This window comes from Schistosoma haematobium, chromosome 7 (genome assembly GCF_000699445.3).
Source record: "Schistosoma haematobium chromosome 7, whole genome shotgun sequence".
Lineage (NCBI taxonomy): Eukaryota > Metazoa > Platyhelminthes > Trematoda > Strigeidida > Schistosomatidae > Schistosoma > Schistosoma haematobium.
The window spans coordinates 15,983,185-16,004,415 of NC_067202.1; the positions used below are offsets into that span (position 1 = coordinate 15,983,185).

General features: G+C 37.1%; 1 protein-coding gene across 3 annotated transcripts; it reads left to right on the forward strand.

The window, feature by feature from the left end:
* Window positions 1-821: 821 nt before the first annotated feature.
* On the forward strand, window positions 822-21,226 carry PAPD4_1 (Zinc finger, CCHC domain-containing protein). Of its 3 annotated transcripts, XM_012939264.3 has the most exons (7): window positions 822-930; window positions 1,044-1,399; window positions 3,465-3,620; window positions 8,499-8,642; window positions 11,596-11,771; window positions 14,744-15,005; window positions 16,716-18,802. In XM_012939264.3, exons 2-7 carry the CDS (start codon window positions 1,051-1,053, stop codon window positions 16,856-16,858), a joined length of 1,230 nt encoding a protein of 409 aa, XP_012794718.2. In that variant the 5' UTR covers window positions 822-930; window positions 1,044-1,050; the 3' UTR covers window positions 16,859-18,802. The 3 variants fall into 3 exon arrangements, with proteins under 3 accessions (XP_012794718.2, XP_051064539.1, XP_051064540.1); XM_051218103.1 differs by adding an exon at window positions 18,803-21,226 and having other exon boundaries at window positions 3,465-11,771; window positions 14,744-16,988; XM_051218104.1 differs by lacking the exon at window positions 8,499-8,642 and having other exon boundaries at window positions 14,744-21,226.
* The last annotated feature ends 5 nt before the right edge of the window (window positions 21,227-21,231 follow it).

Sequence of the window (21,231 nt, forward strand, 5' to 3'; positions counted from 1 at the left end):
TACGGACGAACCAATTACATCTAAGATAGAAGATCCCGGATTTTGGCGCGACATTCACTCATTCATCTGCCTAAATACCATTTTGGCACTACAAATGTCATTTCGTAATGAAAATATATAATTTAATTAATAACCCCAAAATTCAACTGTAAATCCTAAGCCTACTTCCTCACACTTATATATAACCCTAATTTAGCCCTGTTAAGTCGACGGACGTCGCAAGGTCATTCTAGCGTTGCTCGAGGGTCATATATAAACCATATTCGTACTCTAACTTCTCATTTATTGATGACTCTGTTTTTACTTTAGTAAGTGGTTTAATTTCAAGTGTTTCGACAGTTACCGCGCACCCACTAACTGGATCTAACGTCCCAATTTTTTAAAGATGAAGGTCTCAAAAGCTCTTTAAGCCTCGACTACATAGTTCCAATATTGTTTATGTGTACTTCGGCTATCGAGTACATAAAATGCTACTTATGGATAACGAAACGATGCACATAATCAAGCTTATGTAGGAGTCCGCACGCTCTCCAACCCAAGTTCTCAACTTGGGGGAAATTTTGGGGTTATTGTGCCATTTCCCCAAAGTCTAATATGGCGGCTTCCCCAAAATTCCCCCAAAATGGGTCAAATTTTCCCTGAAATTGGGAGCTCGGGCCTAACCAAATGGATAAAAGGCTTTCGCATTAAAATCCGAGATCTATAATCTTATACCTGACTGATCCACAAACAAATTATAGTTTCGCTGTTTTGTTTGTTATGGCCGCTCAATTATCACTTTTTGTACAAAATTCTTTGTGAACCCATTAAGCATTGAAGTTGGCGCCGTAACCTTGAAATCTCTAAGGCGCTTCTGATTGGCTAGTCCATAAATTAGAGTCTTGCCGAGATAATTGCTACTGCATGCTTCTCTTAATATCATACTTAAAGGTAGTTTGTTGATGATAGCATGAGTGTACGGTGATAATTTAGAGTGATCTTGCCTTTATCTAAACATAATTTCCTACAGTATTAAACATTCACTTTTCTGTTGTTTGTTACAGATTAGTAATGTTCAAGAAAAATAAAATTAGTAAAACTCAAGTCAATAAATCAGTGAACTTACCCATATCAAATATACCAGTTTGTAGTAATGAATCGAAAATGATCAATCACAGAAATTGTGTACCTGATGGAACTCCTCTGTCTGTTGCATCATTTCAACCAAATGCAAAGCCATTTATAACCAGTTCATCATTTATTCCTACTAGTTCCACATTGTCCTGTTCATTGTATATGGAAAACTTGTCAGTAAAAATTTGGGAATTATATAGTAGCACAAGACAAAGTCCTTTAAAATATGAAAAGAAAGTTCGTCTACTTAATGCTTTACATATGGTTGTATCAGGAGTGTTCGAAAGTAAGTAAAACCATTTTAAAAGAGTACCTTTCTTATCCATAATTATTATATGTAACCTAATTCACAAGAACTTAGACTTAATTTAAACTAATTTATTCACCGGATGCTTGAGTATAAGCCACGCTATAATTGTATTAGCTAACAATAATATTGAAGTATACAAGGTGGGGTTCAAAACAGAGACTTAATGGTTGAACTTCGAAAAGCTAGTTTCTCTACAGCTCTTTCTATATACAATGAGGCACCGGTTCCATAATTAATTCACTTGACTTTTAACCATTAGTCTAGTGATTTCAACTTCATTCCATCATGTTCCGTACGGGGAGGCTGTCAGTGTCGCTAACCTCTTCACCGACTGCACGTACATGTGCTTGGTAAATAACTGACATGATAAGCGGGAAATTTTTATATTGTCACTGTTAGAAATATCTTTGTGCTGGACTCTGGAATAAAAAGTTATCAGTTACTAACGAAATTAGTGCTTTAATTGTTAAATGTATTTAAAATGTACCTAATTCACGGTTTGGAATCCCAGGAGGGACATTGGCTGAGGATTCTCTTTACTAGTGTAAAGAACAGTTCTTCAGAGACTAAAGAATCAAAATTTCGGCCACTAATTCATAGGCTGAAGCCACGCAATCTCTGGTTTGGAAAACGGTACTATTATTAGCCTTTATATATAGAATATAACTCAACTCCAACTAAACGAATCTGTACCTAGTAACTAAGCCATATTTGTTTCTTCAATGCAATGAAACGTTGACCCACAGCTTTCTGCCGACTACCTCCAACGAAATGTTCATTTACCAGTAAAGTTAATCCATAGAAATCGTTTTAGTATTTTTTGTTTTAAGCCCTGACCTTTGTAGGAGACTTTTGTATTGATGTCTAGAATTTTGAGTTTTTATTGCCTCACGTTTTTAAGAGAGCATTCGAAACATTTTTACATCACACAAAAATGTCTAACTGCATTGATAGGTAATCCAAAAATTTAAATGTTGATTTAATTCCAGTCTTTCATATATCTTTTTTATATTATCAGTAATGGTAACTGGATTTAGAAAATACTTAAAGATAGTAATAATAGCACTAGTCAGCTGTTAGGGGAGTGAAGTAGTCGAACGATTTGACAACCCCACTTATCTTGGAAGTCTGATCAGCCCTAATGGGTTGGTGTCTGACGAAATCTCTACGCGGATTCGAAAAGCTCGTTTGGCCTTTGCCAACTTACGTCACTTATGGCGAAGGTGAAATATCCGTCTATCAATAAAAAGACGAGTATACTGCTCGGCCGTTCGTTCTGTTCTACTTTAAGGCTGCGAAACGTGGTCAATAAGAGTAGGAGATATTCGTAAGCTACTAGTATTTGACCACAGATGCCTTAGAAATATTGCTCGCATCTGCTGGGATCACCGGGTAAGTAATAGTGAGGTTAGACGCAGGGTATTAGGGAATGATGGTAAATCAGTTGATGAGGTTGTGAATCTTCATCGACTGAGATGGTTGGGCCACATGTTACGTGTGCCTGAACACCGATTACCACGACGCGCAATGCTAACCGGTGTTAGAGATGGTTGGAAGAAGGTTAGGGGTGGCCAAACGAAAACGTGGCATCAGTGCTTGAAGTCACTAACTTGTAGTCTGAGCCATGTTGGTAGATGCAGACTATTTGATTGGGGTCCACACGACTAACATAACCAATGGTTGTAGACTCTTGGTGACATGGCTTAGAATCGATCACAATGGCGTAGGTGTATACACTCTTTGTATTCCCTTAAACTGTGAGATTAGAATCGCTTCATATCTTTCTTTTTACCAATTAATTCTTTCTTCCTGTACTATATCCTTATACACAATCTTTTTTTATACATTGCCACCACTGAATTAACTACTATGAATCCGGTTTTCATCTTGTGCTAGTGCAGTATGGTAACTTGGACCGATGCACATAGTCCTTGAGTTATCTATTTTGACTGGTAATTTTCTAAGAACGTGAAAAATTATTTCATATTAATTCAGTACACTTTCTTCCTCCTCTGTGTGTGTGTTTTTTTTTTTAAAAAAGATGCTGGCCTGTATATTGTTGGCTCTTCAATAAATGGTTTCGGTTCAAATCAAAGTGATATGGATATGTGTTTACTTGTAACATCACGCGATTTACATCAGAAAAGTGAAGCAACGTTTATATTAAGTCGACTTTTACAATCATTAAGAAAATGTCGTAAGTTTTAATTATATTGCAATTACTATTACTACTACTAATACTACTACTAAAAGCCACTACAACACCGTGTAAAAGATATTGCTCGCATCATCTGGGATCACCGGGTAAGTAATAGTGAGATCAGACGGAGGCTACTAAAGAATGATGGTAAATCAGTTGATGAGGCTGTGAATCTTCATCGACTGAGATGGTTGGGCCACATGCTACGTATGCCTGAACACCGATTACCACGATGCGCAATGCTGACTAGTGTTGGGGATGGTTGAAAGAAAGTTAGGTGTCCAAACGATAATGTAGCATCAGTGCTTGAAGTCACTAACTTCTGGTTTGAGCCATGTTGATAGATGCAGACTACTTGGTGTCCGCGTGACTATTGTAACCAATGGTTGGATACCCTTGATGACGTGGCCCAGAATCGATCATAATAGCGTAAGTGTGTACACTCTTTGTCTTCCCTTGAACCGTAAGATTAAAGTTGCTTTATACTATCATTTCTACAAAATGCCCTGGTATGGCCGGGAGTGGGGTGGGTTCGCCCTCCTCGAAATGCTCTCATACGGCCACGCGTATACAGCCTCTGCCAGGGAAGTCCTACTCATTGCCTTCTCACAAAAGGGGTGTTGTTTACAAAAATGAGAGGACGAAAAGCGAATGTTCGACGCTTTAACCGGATCCCAAACCAATGGTGCAAATGGGCTCCAGTATCCTGCGGGGACAAATGGCGTATGAACCAATTGTTGGTCACCGGCTACCATGGGACTGCATCTCCTCACGATGTTCCACTGCCTTGTGGATCAGACCTTCAGGTCAAAGGCTCGGGGTGTGGCCCCCTAAGAAAACCACCTGCTTCGGTTTGGGCACCCGGGCAGTATCAGCCCACACACACAAATATGGTGTGGCGCATATGTATTTGGTGCCCTCTTGTACTGATATTTATGTGTTGAAATAATAATAATAATTCTACGAAATAATTATTTCTTCCTGTACTATATCTTTAGACACAACCTTTGGTTTGTATATAACTACCAATGAAGTAACTACTTCTATGAATTTCTTGCTCATCTCGTTGTGGTAATGCGGTATGGCAACTTGGACCGATGCATATATGTGCCTGGTCCTACTTTGTAGCTGACTGACGGAGATAGTTTTGAATTTGTTGAAAGAATTAAAATTTTGAAGGTGAACAAGAAATTCATGATAATACTTGATATATCTTTATTTAGAACGTACCTTTCATAGAAATGGTTGATTTCATATATGGTTAGTTACAAATTCGAGAAATGGGGATTGACATTCGAGTTTCCTCTTTAAGGTAATTAATACTCAGATATACTATGAATGTGTATTTGTTGTTTAATAAAGAACTCTACAGACAATGTGAAGGTATCGCTATGGGATCACCATTAAATCCAGTTCTAGCTTATTTCTTTCTGACAAAATTAGAAAACAGTCATCTAAAAAGAGTGATAGGCAAACTAGAATTTTATTTTCACTGCATGAATGATACATTTATAGTCACAAAAAACAATAGTGAAGCTCAGAGTTTACCAAAATCATTTAATAGAGTCCACTAGGCAATCACCTTCACAATGGAAGAAGAAAAGTACAACACCAACTCCTTTCTAGATGCCTTATTGAAGAGAAGAGCTGGTAGATTCATAAGAATAAGTGTTTATCGTAACCTGACTACACAAAAATAATATACACACTTTTCTCTTTACCTTCGTCCCATCACACTATAAGAGAAACTTAGTCAAGTGTTTAGCCCACAGAGACAAAATTATTTGTTTTGAGGATAATCTTGAAGAAGAATTAAAGATGTCAAATTATTAGTTGTATTTTTTTGTGTGTAACTATTAGACAAGTAGTTTATGATACTGTAATATTCTTCTAATTGCAATCTTTCGTTTGACGCATAATTTACTATTGTATATTTCATCTTTCTCACACTACTATGAACTAACCTATTGTTTAGTTTCCTTTTTATTTGTGCTGTAATTATAATCAGAAATGCAATTTCCTATTCATATTACTCTGTGATCAGGAATTCACACTATATTATTGTATGTGTTATGTAATGGAACGGATATACAATATAGAGATTTATCAGTTTAGGGTTGTGGAGATTATTATATTTTTGATCGAGACCATCAATCGATTGATGTTACACCATCATTGAAAACCTGGAAGCACTGGACGGCCGTTTCGTCCTCCTAAAACCCCTCAGCAGCGCGCACCAATGATCCCACTCGCGGGATTCGAACCCCGAGGGTTTACGGTCTCGCACGCGAACGTCTAACCTCTAGACAACTAAGCTGGCCGGCATCCAACGGTATTAATGTCTAACGTCGACCAATCCGCGACCATCTTCCATTGTACAGAGGTTCGCGTTCGCGCGCAAGATCGAAGGCCCTGGGTTCCCATCCCGCGAGTGGGATCGTGAGTATGCACTGCTGAGGAGTCCCACAATAGGACGAAACGGCCGTCCAGTGCCTCCAGGTTTTCAATGGTGGTCTAAATTGACGACAATATCTTTTATGCAATCACACATTGAATATGATGTTGTGAGTAGGCTAAAACATCCTTGTGATATGGTAGATCGTATCTAAGCGAGGTTGATGAGTTAAACGTGGTATTGCGAGTAAAAAATGTCCCCTTAGTTAAATCACATATCTGAATGGTAACTCTATTTTCAACCCAATCACACTTAATGGAGAAGCTCTGGATGATGTGGAGACTTTCATGTACCTGGTCAGCATAATAGACGTACAAGGAGGATCGGATGCAGACGTAAAGGCGAGGATCGGCAAAGCAAAAGCCGCATTCCTACAATTGAGGAACATATGGAACTCAAAACAACTGTCTATAAATATCAGAGTCACAATCTTCAGTATGAACATCAAGACAGTTTTACTGGTACAACCATCATCAAGAAGGTACAAGTATTTATAAACACTTGTCTATTCAAGATACTCAATTTCCTTTGGCCGGATATCATCAACAACATCTTATTGTGGGAGAGGACAATTCAGCTTCCAGTTGAAGAGGAGATTAAGAAAAGACGTTGGAAGTAGATAGGACATATATTGCAGAAATCACCAAACTGCATTATTAGGCAAGCGCCCAATTGGAATCCTGAAGGGAACCGGAAAAGAGGAGGGCCAAAGAACATACTGCATCGAGAATTGGAAGCAGACATGAAAAGGAAGAATAGGAATTGGAAAGGATTGTCCAGAACAGAGTTGAATGGAGAACGCAGGTGGGCGGCCTATGCTCCTCCACGAGGGGTAACAGGCGTAAGTAAAGTAAATTGACTCTCTATTTTAACTCACCTTGAATCTCTTACCTAAACCATCACAAACTTGACTTTCTTAACCTTTTAAAACTCTCAACCCTAATACTCTTAAGGTGACCATATCTCCGAATTCTATATCTTCTCTGCATACCATTTTCTTAACACCAGCTTACATAAGAGGACTCTTTTTTTCAATAGTCTTACATACTATGAATTTTCCACAATCATATTATCACCAAAATTAACCGGAATGAGGACTTTTATCAAACTACTAATATCAGATAAGTACTTACTTTACTTACGCCCGTTACTCCCAATGGAGCATAGACCGCCGACCAGTATTCTTCAACCCACTTTGTTCTGGGCCTTCCTTTCTAGTTCTATCCAATTTTTGTTCATTCTTTTCATGTGTGTCTTCATTTCTCAGCGTAATGTGTTCTTTGGTCTCCCTCTTTTCATTTGGTCTTGAGAATTCCAAGTGAGGACTTGCCTTGTGACGCAGTTGAGTGCTTTCCTCAATGTGTGTCCTATCCACTTCCAGCGCTTCTTCCTAACTCGCTAAAAAATGCACCAGATAAGTAGGTTAATCATAACAAACTGCTATGAATTTAAGTTGGGTCGATTTTTACCCTGTGCTAATTGTTGTGTCCTTGACTGGAAAATTAGAGAGCAGCGTGCTTATCGATCGATTACAGTGACACGTAAACACGTACGGACGGCCTAGAGTCTCGATTGGTCCCACTTCTCTGTCTTGCCCAGTCAGTTGAGTCCAGAACACAAGTCACAGCTTCGGAGATATGAATCATTATATTTCAAACATACTTTGTTTATATACCAATCAAGCATATCACATCGTACCATAAAATAGAAAACAACATTTTGTACAATATTCAACAAGTGAACAGATATCGACCAATAGGAAATGTCCATTTAAAGTCCAAGGACACCATTGGACTTAATATGATAATTATTGGTCTATTCCTCCGCATCCACAACACAAACCATTTAAAGAATAATCCCACCTAAATTAAACACTTGCTAACTAACTACATTCTGAATTCTCTTAGTATTGTTTGGCTTGTGTCTTCCCATTGAGGTTTAAGACTGCAATTGATCAGTCTGTTATTGGTATATGTGCATACTGTGCGTATGCCTCGACATTACCTTAATTCACAAGCTATTTGTAAGCTCAGTAGCTGAGTGGATAACGCGATGGCGTTTGAAGCGAATGGTACTGGGTTCGAGTCCCAGAGTGAACATCAACTCTCTGAGATGCAGGTACATCCAGCTGACGTGTCCCAAATAGGACAAAACGCGCGTCCTGGATTCCACTGCTAGCCACTATCCATCATTGCTTACAAATAACTACATTCTGATTGATCGATTCCATCATTATTATTATTTCTTATTTCTAGACTATTGGTATAGTTTCCTTGTAATTGAACATTGACTTTCTGATAACTGAAACAGAGTAATGTTTCTAATGCCCCCCCCATGTACGTTTGATTTCTTGTCAACTTTGTTCCTCTAATATATTTTTTCTTTTTTATCTTTTTTATCATCATTCTATATTTGTGTAGGTTTCCTTTATCATTTCACCTTAATTCGTGCTAAAGTTCCAATTATCAAATTTTGTGATAGATATACCGGTATTGATTGTGATTTAAATGTAAATAATGTAAATGGATTATATAATACATATTTATTAGCTATGTATGCAAAAAGTGAGTAAAATTTCAATGTTGATATTTCTACTTTTTTTGTTTAGTTAAACACATAAACATTGGTGTAACAAGTTTTTACTTACTTAGGCCCAATGGAGCATAGGCCACCGACCAGTATTCTTCAACCCACTTTGTCTTGAGCCTTCTTTTCTAGTTCTATCCAATTGTTGTTCATTCTTCTCATATCTGTCTCCATTTCTCTGAATATTGTGTTCTTTGCTCTTCCTATTCACTTTTGTTCTTGAGGATTCCAATTAAGGGCTTGCCTTGTGTTGCGATCGGATGCTTTTCTCCATGTGTGTTCTGTCCACTTCCAGAGCTTCTTCATGATTTCTTCTTCCGTTGGAATCTGGTTTGTTCTCTCCCACAGTAGGTTGCTATTGATCCCGTAGAAAACTAACTCGCTAAAAAACGCTAACCATAAAATAATTTCAAACTATTGGCACAACGAGGCACTAAAAATATACATACACCACGCAAATCACTGAATTTACATTTGAGTGGGATATACTACCCGGGTAACCAAACCGAAGCAGGTGGTTTTCTTAGAGAGCGCCACTCTCCCAGTCTTTGAACCAGAGGTCTAGTTCACTAAACAGTGGATCAACATTAAGGAATATGGTCTCGTGGTAGCTGGTGACCATGAATGGGTTCATAAACCACTTTTTCCCTTTGGGATGCTGGAGCCCATGTTCACTATTTGTTTGCAATCAGGGTTCTTCAATTTCCCTCTGTGCAGATGCTCCGTACCCAACAAACCAGTTTAAACTCCAACCGGACATTCTCTTTTCGTCTTCTCAATTTCGTAAGCAACACTTCCAGCACGAGAAGTCAGTGAGGCTATATACGCGTGTTCACATAGGAGCATTTGGAGAGGAAGGGCTAACTCTCCATGCCGGCCATACCAGACCATCAAGAGGATGTTTATTAGCCACATATGCAAAATATAATAGGAATTCAATACAGACATTATTTGTAAGATGGAATTGATTTTTTCGCTGTTAAATTTTACTAATGAACAAACTGAAATTTTCACAGTGCACATCTGTTTTCATGTTATTTACTTTTTTTATAAATAGCCCTTCTGACATTCACCTCAATTCATTTCAATATCACCAGGATGTATTGAAAAAATGTTCATATTTAATGAAACTTGAGTTGTGAAAATCCGTGACCACTACAGTTCAACACTGCTGGGTGTGAGACAGTAGATACCATAGGCAATGGATGATGGTTACACAATACCATAGTTTGATTAAACTTGAACATATACATCGTTAGATGCCGACCCAGTGGTCTAATGATTAAGCATTCTCACACGAGACCGAATGTTCTGGTTTAGAATCCTGATTGTTCAGTTGTGGATGCACACTGCTGAGGAGTTCCGTACTTGAATGAAACAGCTATTCAGTGCTTCCTGGATTTCAGTAGTTGTCTAACCGAGGTCGGTTCGTGATTTAAACTTTGAGGATACAATAATATCTTGCATTTTCCGGCTTGTTTGGGTTACTTGATTATCGAGTCAGCTAGTGACTAGAGATTAATATCTGCTTTGCTGATCTCGTTTTCTGGTTGGAAAGTAGGTTGTAATAAGCTCGAGGGCAAATAGGCTTGCAGGTCTCTGTCTCTGTGCATTAGTGATTACAATACCAGGTCATATAGTGTAAATGATTACAATGAAAGCCTGTATAACTACTGCAAAATGTGTAATCCATTGTTAATTGAGTAGTTTTATTTGTACATATTCTGTATTAGCGGCACAACTTTCTTTGCTGTTATTTACTTTAAGTTATCTGGTATTACAACGGTCTCCTAATCAGTAACTTATGGATCACGAAATTTTGATGCTTATTGATTCAACAAACTCTCTCTAACCGCAGTAGTTATTCAGAGGACTAGCACAGGAAATAGATAAACTTCTTATTATTGTATTCACCCTTCTCCTCATAACTCAAAGGTCTATATACATGAATTACATGACCACAACGCATCACAAATACGAGATCATGTGTGCATAACTATAGGACAAGCGATATAAAGCTGATTATTGAATTCACAACAATTTTTGGGTCAATCGGATTCTTAAAATTAGGGTTATTACATTATAAAGGTATAATCATTCTATGTTGAATAGCTATAAAAGTCTCATCTCTCCCAATTATTTGTCCCAATCTAATAGCTTATAAGTCTGCAACGATTGAAATAATTTAGATATGCCAAGTTCGTCAACTCCATCGCCCACAAAACATTGTAGTGGCTGATTCTATGTCAAGTCCACATAGGCTATTCTAGCTTCTGTACACATCAATTTATGCATTCATTTCAAGCCACATTTTGACCTCGTCAATTATTCGCTTATCAATCCTGACTGTTTTTATATGATCGTACGTGTTTTAATTACTTACCCTATTCATTATGTGTCTGTAACCTATTTTTTCTGAATATAAATATTGAATGACGCTTAATTAAATTGGGTTAGCTCATTCGCCTTCTCCACTGAGCGTCATTTCGTCTTACTTTGCTTCGCTCTCTTCTCATTGCTTCCTTCACTTCGTTTCTTTATCCATCTGTCTGGATCAACGAGTGTACAAAATATGCGTACTCAAATATCATTCTCGTATTTGACTTATTTATATTCCTTCATTCTCTAATGCGATGATTATATACGAGGATTCGCGGCATGTATATTTCGATAACAATCAACAAACTATTTAATTAGAGTTAGAAACAGGAGTCGCCCGTCGATACTATCACTGTTCGATGTAATTAGCTTCAAAATGAAAGGCCATACTAAAACATAATTGATAATGTTGAGTGCTTCGTGTTGTGTCTTTACTGTGGATCGCTGAATTTCCTTTTTCACCTGTGTTAAAATATGCGACAATATTAATACTAATAATCATTAATCGGCTAATCCATTTTCTTTGTTTCTGTTATCTTTAAAAAAATTTAGTTGATTGGCGTGTTAGACCATTGGGAATTTTCATTAAACATTGGGCTCAATGTTTGGATATTCATGATGCTCAACGTGGTCGTCTATCCACCTATTGTTTACTTCTAATGCTTATTCATTATCTTCAAACCGCTTGCATCCCACCAATTCTACCTAATTTGCAAGAAAAGTTTCCAGTATGTGTTTGTATATGTATGTTCTCGATCTTGTGTCATCGGACTAAAAAAATACATACTTCTAATGGTATTATTACTGTAGACGTCAGTTAGGAAAAAGCTAAGGGGCGGGCAACCATATCAAAATAGGGTTTTGATCTATGATTTTATTGACTGTATTAACTAAAACCTTAATAGTTCCACACTACATAGTTGTGGAGACCATATGATAACTACTATTAGTAGTTAAAGAGAAATCGTCAGATATCCATCAAAATTGGTCACAATATGACGTCAATCCATTTATCCATTGTATTATCTTTGACCCTGAGTTTCAGTATTCTTTTCATTCTGTTTTTTTTTCGAACCATCTTTTCAGTATTCGGTCTTCATCATCATCATCATCATTACAACTGCAATAATTTTCATCTCAACTTCTTTGTTATTCGTCTTGTTCATTTTATGTCGTCTTACTGATGTGACATAGTAATATGACATTGAGATGACGTTGAGATAATGAGGAAGATTTGTAGCTCAAATGGATGATGTTGATGGAGTTTTGTTCTCTGAGCTGGATGGTTTGCTCGTGAAGCTTTCATTATGTTTCTGTACGACATCATCAGCACAAACTTTAGGTAGAAGTGAAGTGTTCGAACTTCTCCACATGTGGTTCAACATCGAGGTCTAAAGGAAAAGAACTGTGATTTCGTTCAGGAGAACAATGAAAACTCCATGACCAAACCATTCAATTCAGATAACAAAATTCCATTGAAATGACGTTATTTAGGTCAATATTTTCTCGTATCAATTCAGTATAAACTTTGTTTTATATGAATTCTCGTTCATTGTGATAATTCCATTCACTGCATTAATGCAGGTGAACTATATTTCATGTGTGTTGTTATAGTAACTGTATGTATTCACCTGTATGTGATACTATTAATTGTGTGAAATTAGTTATATGAACGATCATGTTTTAGTCTAAAGAGGATGTGATTTTAGGACTTGTGTAAAGAAAAATATTTTTGGATGGTGAATTCAACCTTCATTGTACTAGACTTTTGTGTTCTCACTTTGTGTCGTAGGAATTGCAGAAATTCTCGATTGTCAAGTAAAAGCAGTAAGACTGAGGAGTGGCTAGAGTCGATGCGTGCATAACAGCGACAACTTCTCAGATATAGTAGTTGGCTACCCAGTTACAACAGTATCGCCGGAGCTAGTTTCCTAGTTATAACAGTAGAAACGGGAATGAGAATATGATTATGTCGGAAAAATTCTGGACTATCTCTTCTTTGTAATTTCATTATTGCTATATTATTAATCTGAGGATTAAGTTGAATACCATCACCAGTAAAGCTTTAAAACATCTGTTGAAACTATTCAACTTGCTCACGTCCAATCGATCATTAATTAGGCTATTCAGAATCCATATATTCATCATTAACCTGGGATATATACTCGACACATTTACAATTAACTGACACTTGTCTTTTTCTTAAGTGTATTGTTATTTCAGTTGCCCTGATCAGCGATCAATGATTCTATCCTTTTATAAACAACTTGAATCGAATACCAGAAAAATCGATCGAAATTCAGTCAACAACTGGATAATTTAAACACTTACTACTAATAATAATGTAAATATTATATCCATTGAACACGTTAATGGCTATTTGAACCTAATAACTCATTAGATAATAAGTGAGGTGTTTGACGCAAAAGATACACTGAGTTTTAGTGCCGATGTGATCATCGACATTGGAATTCAGGTCTGTCTAACTGATGAGTCCTACTTAAGACGAAACTCATACTAGATTCTATAGCTAATCACAATTCATTTATTCTAAGTAGCTTGGTTCGAAGTAAATAAGATATGGTCATGTTAAATCGTATTATTTATTTGAACACATAGATGTTAGTACAAAGGGGCACCGAATACATATTCGCCATACAAGTCACTCGATTAGTGTATGGGCTGTGATTCTATCCGTGTGCTCAGACTGAAGTAGGTGGTTTTCTTAGGGGGCCACACTCCGAGCTTTTGACCTAAAGGTCTACTCCACAAGGCAGTGGAGCAACGTCAGGAGATGCAGTCTCATGGTAGCGTTTAGCCAACGATTGGTTCATACGCCATTTTTCTCTCAGGATCCTGGAGCCCATGTGCACCATTAGTTTGGTATTAGGGTTTATCAGCTGCCTTAGGTGGATCTTCCATATCCACCGACCCGGTTAAAGCGTCGGACATTCACTGTCCGTCCTCTCAATTTCTTAACACCCGTGGTTCCAGAAGGCAGTGAGCAGGACTTCTCTGACAGTGGATGTACACGCATGACCATGTGAAAGCATTTAAAGAGGAAGAGTTGACTGTTCCTACCCTCAACCGTACCAGAGCCTTTTGAGAAGTTAAATTGTATTGATTCTGGATTTATTTATTTTATTTTAACACATAGATATTGGTACAAGGAGGCACCAAATACATATGCGCCACACAAATCTCATTCGATATGTGTGAGGGCTGTGATACTGCCCGGGTGCCCAAACCGAAGCAGGTGGTTTAATTAGGGGGCCACAACCGGGGCCTTCGACCTGAAGGTCTGATCCACAAGGCAGTGGAGCATCGTAAGGAGATGCAGTCCCATGGAAGCCGGTGACCAACGATTGGTTCATACGCCATTTGTTCCCTCAGGATATTGGAGCCCATGTACACCATTGGTTTGGAATTTGGTTAAAGCGTCGGACATTCGGTTTTCGTCCTCATTTTCGTAAACAACACTCCCGCCACGAGAAGGTAGTGAGTAGGACTTCCCTGGCAGAGGCTGTATACGCGTGGCCATGTGAGAGCATTTGGAGAGGGAGAGCGGACTCTCTCCACTCTCAGCCGTACCAGGGCATTTGGGGCTGTTGATTCTGAATCATCCTAGTTATTCTTATTTAGTCTTCCGTAATCATTTATTATAATTTCCTTCTCTGTTTGTTTTTTATTTTCTTCATAGAATTTATTTAATTACACCATGGAACCGTATGAATTAGATATGAATATTGAACTTCCATGGAATGAATTACAATCAAATAATTCTAATAGTTTAGCTGAATTATTTACTGGATTTATTTATTATTATACAAATCAATTTGATTTTAATAAATGGGCTATTACAATTCGTCATAAAACACCATTAATGAAACATATAGCTATGAAACATTTACCACCCTATGAACAAGGTTATATTGTACGAAATTGTAAAATTTTCATTGAAGGTAAATGGTTCTTCTATATGATCCATACTATGTGTATTATTCATTTTGATTGAATTTAATTCATGTCATGACTAAATAATAACAAAGGCATATTGGTAGATGTAGACTACTTGGTTTGGGGTCCATATGACTATCGTAACCAATGGTTGGAGACTCTGAATGACATGGCTTAGGATCGATCACAATGACGTAGGTATATACGCTCTTTATCTTCTCTTAAATCGTGAGAATAAAGTTGCTTTATACCTTTATTTCTACGAACTAATTCTTTCTTTCTGTACTATATCCTTATATACAATTTTTCTTTTATAAATTACTACCATTGAAGTAACTATTTCTATGAAGTTGGTATTCATCTTTTCGTGCTAATGAGGTTTGGCAACTTGGACCGATGTATATATGTGCCTAGTCCTATGTTGTAGCTGACCGACTGACTGAAACTTAACGAGTGTTTTTTATTCAAGTTGCTTTTAGTTACAAATTATCATAGCTTCGAGATGACTAGATATGAGCTCTTTGATTAGATCGTCCGTTAAAAGAGCAGTTGTATTATTTAGTTCGATTATCGACTTATTCGAGAGACTAATGATTTATTTCATCAATAACACAGTGACCATTAAACTACTTGATTTTTTAACTATATTAAGTCTTACATCCGAAATGCTCGCTATATAATTCAATTTGAGTTTACCGGTTATTGTCATCAGCTATCACATGTAAACAGGCAGATTCGAACTCGACCACATTAATATATACTTGATAAATGAGTAGTTACCCTAAAACTTTAAAAGCGTTAATTGTCAATACTGATGATTATGAGGCAAACGAAATCTTTTTTCCTTTTTATAAAGACAGTAACCCACGTTACCATATCATCCAACTGTTAGTGTCATGTTGACTTGAATAAGTGTTGTACCGTATGCATTGTAGACAATCAACTGGATGAATAATAATTGATGAAGTAGTTTGTGCGAAATTCCCGTATGATAATTGGACTGCTTATGAGTGGTTAGTATTCTTTTTTCCTTGTATCTGTTGGTTAACTTAACAATTGGTGAACCAATTATCCCCTTATTTCATTGAAATTATGAACTGATCAATGTTAGACCACAATCGAAAACTCGGAAGCACTGGACGGCCGTTTCGTCCTACTGTGGGACTCCTCAGCAGTGCGCATCCACAATCCTCCCTCATGATCTAAACTCTCAAACTTACTATAATATCCACAAAACCCCTCTCTGATTATAATCATCATATGCTTCAAGAGGTATTTCCTGGAGTTCTAGTGAAAATCCATGAGCAGTGGGATTTAACCAGGTCTGTTGTGAGATAGCAACTCACTGAAGACAATGGTAGACTGTCGCCTAAACTCGTGAATTAATTGAAGTTAGACATTAACACCGTCGGATGCCAGCCAGCTCAGTGGTCTATAGGGTAAGCGATCGCGCGCAAGACTGGTAGGACCTGGATTCGAATCTCGCGAGGCAGGATCGTGGTTGCACACTACTGAAGAGTCCCACACTAGGGCGAAACAGCCGTCCAGTACTTCCAGGTTTTCCATAATGATCTAGCTTCAATTGACTCATGATCACAACTATTAAAAGTAATTCATGTTTTTTTTAGTAAGTAAATTTCTAGATATTATTACTACCGTTTTTTTTCTTTCACCCCTCCCCCCCTCCAAAAAAAACAAAATAATCACTAACCTAGAACCATTCTCTCAAACAAATGCTGCACGATCAGTACATTCTGATAATATTGTATCATATATTAAACAAGCATTTATTAAAACAAATGAAATTCTCTCTGATCAATATCCTTTAGAATCAATTATGAATATAAGAAACAATTGATTTATATTGATTATTGTAATAAAGAAAAATATCGATTAGATAATAATAATATGTGAATATTTATACTCAATGGAGAATGTTGTTGGGTGACGGTCTATACTCTTCCACGAGGGGTAATCGTTGTATGTATGTAAGTAAGTAAGTAAGTAAGTAAGTGAATATGTAATATACTCACATTTCATTATATCTATAAACTGTCATTAGTCAGAAACTAATTCAATGATGATATTTGTATTCTTACAAAGTTCTTGTTTACTAATTTGTACATTCCCACAATAAGAAATTTTGATACATAACTTGTTTTGTATAGATAAACGTTTCAATGTTCCTTTCATAAAAAAAACCAAGTTGAATAGTGTTAATGTAAAATACACGTTGAGTTCTTTCATCATCATCATCATCATATAGAGGATCTTTGTATTTGTCTTTGTGTTTCTTTTAGTTTTTTTTTTAAATATAATTCATGTCATACATGTCGTACATATCTATCTATCTTTATTCTGTTCAACTTGATCATTGAACAAATAACTTGACTTGTTTGTTTTAACTTATTCATTTCCGAATTCTTTCTTTTTAAGGGGGGACAAATTCAAATTTCTAATAATAAAAACAAATCATTTGTGATCTTTCTTTTTTTCTGAAGAGGAAGAAGTGAATTTAATGTTGAGTCGTTTATCTGTCAAATGTGTTAGGTCACAAGTTCGAACCCCCCCCACTTCAGCCTCAGTTAGCTCGAACGTATGACCAGGCACATATTTACATCAGTTCAAGTTGTCATACCACATTAGCACATCAAGATGAACACCGGATTCATAGAAGTAATTAATTCAATGGTGGTAATATATAAAAAAGACTGCGTATAAGGATATAGTACAGGATTATTATTATTTCAACACATAAATATTGGTACAAGAGGGCACCAAATACATATGCGCCACACCATATTTGTGTGTGTGGGCTGTTCCCAGACCGAAGCAGGTGGTTTTCTTAGGGGGCCACACCCCGAGCCATTGACCTAAAGGTCTGATCCACAAGGCAGTGGGACATCGTGAGGAGATGCAGTCCCATGGTAGCCGGTGACCAACAATTGGTTCATACGCCATTTGTTCTCTCAGGATACTGGAGCCCATGTGCACGATTGGTTTGGGATCCGGTTAAAGCGTCGAACATTCTCTTTTCGTCCTCTCATTTTCGTAAACAACACCCCATTTGTGAGAAGGCGATGAGTAGGACTTCCCTGGCAAAAGCTTTATACGCGTGGCCGTATGAGAGCATTTCGAGGAGGGCGAACCCACCCCACTCCCGGCCATACCAGGGCATTTCGTAGAAATGATGGTATAAAGCAACTTTAATCTTACGATTCAAGGGAAGACAAAGAGTGTATACACTTACGCCATTATGATCGATTCTGGGCCACGTCATCAAGGGTATCCAACCATTGGTTACAATAGTCACGCGGACACCAACCAAGTAGTCTGCATCTACCAACATGGCTCAGACCAGAAGTCAGTGACTTTACAGACTGATGCCACGTTTTGGTCTGGCCACTCCTAAATTTCTTCCAACCATCCCCAACAATGGTTAGCATTGCACGTCGTGGTAATCGGTGTTCAGGCACACGTAACACGTGGTCCAACCATCTCAGTCGAAGATCCACAACCTCATCAACTGATTCACTATCATTCCTTAATACCCTGCGTCTACTTTGGTACAGATAGCTAGTGTAGCATTACACATAAATTGTGTGAATTAAGACTGAGTAATATAAATTCGTACTTGGTGAGTTGTGTTAACTTATCTTCAGTCATTTGTTCTCTGCTACTAATGTATGTGAATAGGGTCAGTGTTGTTTTGATCACTGACTATTTTACAAATTATTTATGTTCAGTATTATTCGGGTTGATTGAAGCATTTATCACATTTCCATAAATTCTTCCCTTCTAGGGAACTAATTCAAATATGAATTGATTTGTAAAAGTGCTTAAATCTTCCCGTTGTTCATGTTAAGGACTGCTATTGATTAATCTCATTTGATGATATAATTTATATATTGTGCAATTTACTTTGATATTGTCATTAAGTGACAAGTATGCTAGGAAAAGTTGAATAGTGGTTGACAATTGATGAATCCTGAATAGGACGAAATGCACATCTTATATTTCACTGTTGAAGCTTTTATTCAATTGCCTAATAATGTTCCTATATCGTTAACACATATATATTTCTTTGCTTGTATGAACATGCATGATTGAGCACATTTGACAGCCTACATATATATTTCTCTTTATTGTTTAAATATCAGTTGATGCTGTACTGAAATAAACTGTTACAACAATTTTGTTTTACCTTCTGGACATTGTACATCATTGGAAATTATAGTATTAATGGTTATCAAGGATATCAATGTGCGAAGCATAGGGATAACTTTGGGGATAGTCCGTAACACACTCTTTTATTTATTTGAACACATAATTATTGATACGAAGGGGCACCAAATACATATGCACTACACAAGTCACTTGATTTGTGTGTGGGCTGTGATACTGACAGGGTGCCCTAACCGATGCAGATGGTTTTCTTCGGGAGTCACACTTAGAGCCTTTGACCCAAAGGTCTAATCCACAAGGCAGTGGAGCAACGTCAGGAGATGCAGTCTCATGTTAGTTGGTACCCAACAATTGGTTTGTATGCCATGTGTTCCTTCAGGATACTGTAGCCCATGTGCACCATTCATTTGGGATGAGGGTTTTCCAACTTCTCTATGTGGACTCTCCGTGTCCACCAATCTAGTTAAAGCACCGGACATACTCACTTCGTCCTCTTAATTTCTTAAACAACACACGTGGTTCGAGAAGGCAGTGAGTAGGACTTCTCTGACAGTGGCTGTATACGCATGACCATGTGAAAGCATTTGGAGAGGGAGAGTTGACTGTCCCTACCCCTCGACTATCATCTTGTACACCATAGAGACTAAACGTTTAGAACAATATCATTAAGAGAGAATGAAAAACTTTCAGTGTTATAATTCAAAACATCAGCATTCATATTCACTTAATGTCTATCTAATGATACTCAATTTGTGTGGTGTTTTTTATTCTTCTAATGACAAGCTTTATGTCATATCAGGACGAAGATTTAGGGAACGGTAATCTACAGAACTACGTTATGGATGATTATTGTTACGTATATTTTTATTGTATAATTATTAAGTAACTAGATTACCTTGTCTATATATTCCACTTATCATCTTAAGCTTTCGGTTGACCGTTAAACTGTTTCTATTTTGTTGCCAGTCTATAATTTACAGTTTCTCCTACTCCCAACCATTTTTGGCTTGTTCTTGTATAATTGTTATTTTCTATTTTATGATGTAATTTAGTCGGTTATGTCTGAATATAAACTACGTCTGTTTGAAATAAAATATGGTATAGGCTGGCAGGGCAGAGAAAGATGTTAGAGAATTGTGGACCAATAGGAACCTAGGTGTCGACTCAAAGTTAATAGTGCTGGTCAGATATGGAATTGGTCGACTAACTCATAGTCACTCAGTCATAGAGTAAATAATTGATGCTAAATAGACCAAATTGGAGTCGGGATTCTGATTAGTTACTTTCTACGTGATGTTGGTCAGCGGTCATAAAATATGAAACTTCCGTTTGACTCAGCTGTTGTGGTATTGTTTCCTTTTCTGAACTTGTTGCGAAATGATTATATGCCTATTACACAGATTATTTACCCTAAATGCATATATTGTAATCTTTTAAATATTTGTTATGCCCCAGTAATTCATGTATTTAATCATGGGAAGTTTTATAGTCGTATATACAGAGGCCAAATTGACTATCTTTTTCTTCGTTTTTTTTAATGGGGTTCCGATCAAAGAACTTTCACGTAGTTAGTGAGCGTTCGCATATCGGTCCATTTATTCGGGGTTTTACCATAGCACCGAACAAGGTCAAACCAACCGTACCAAAGACAAGGTAATATCATAAAGAATCACTGAGAATTTCTCATAAAGGTTTGTGGAGATAGTTGAGTTTCATTGAAATCATTAACCGATATAATTTAGACCACCATTAAAAACTTAGGAGCACTGGAAACCTGTTCCGTCCTAGTATGTGACTCTTTAGCAGTGCTCATTCAAGACCCCTCACGCGGGAATTGAACCCAGGGACTTTGATCTCATACGCGAACGCCTAACCTCTAGATCACTGAGTTGGTATCCAACGGTTTTAATGTCTAACTTCTATCAATCTAGTAGTAGTCTAACTTAGATCAGTTCATGGTTTCATTGAAAATCATAAAGAATTTTAAAATCTTAATTAATTAATACTACAGTCAAAAAAGCATAATAAAACATTAATTGAATTTAT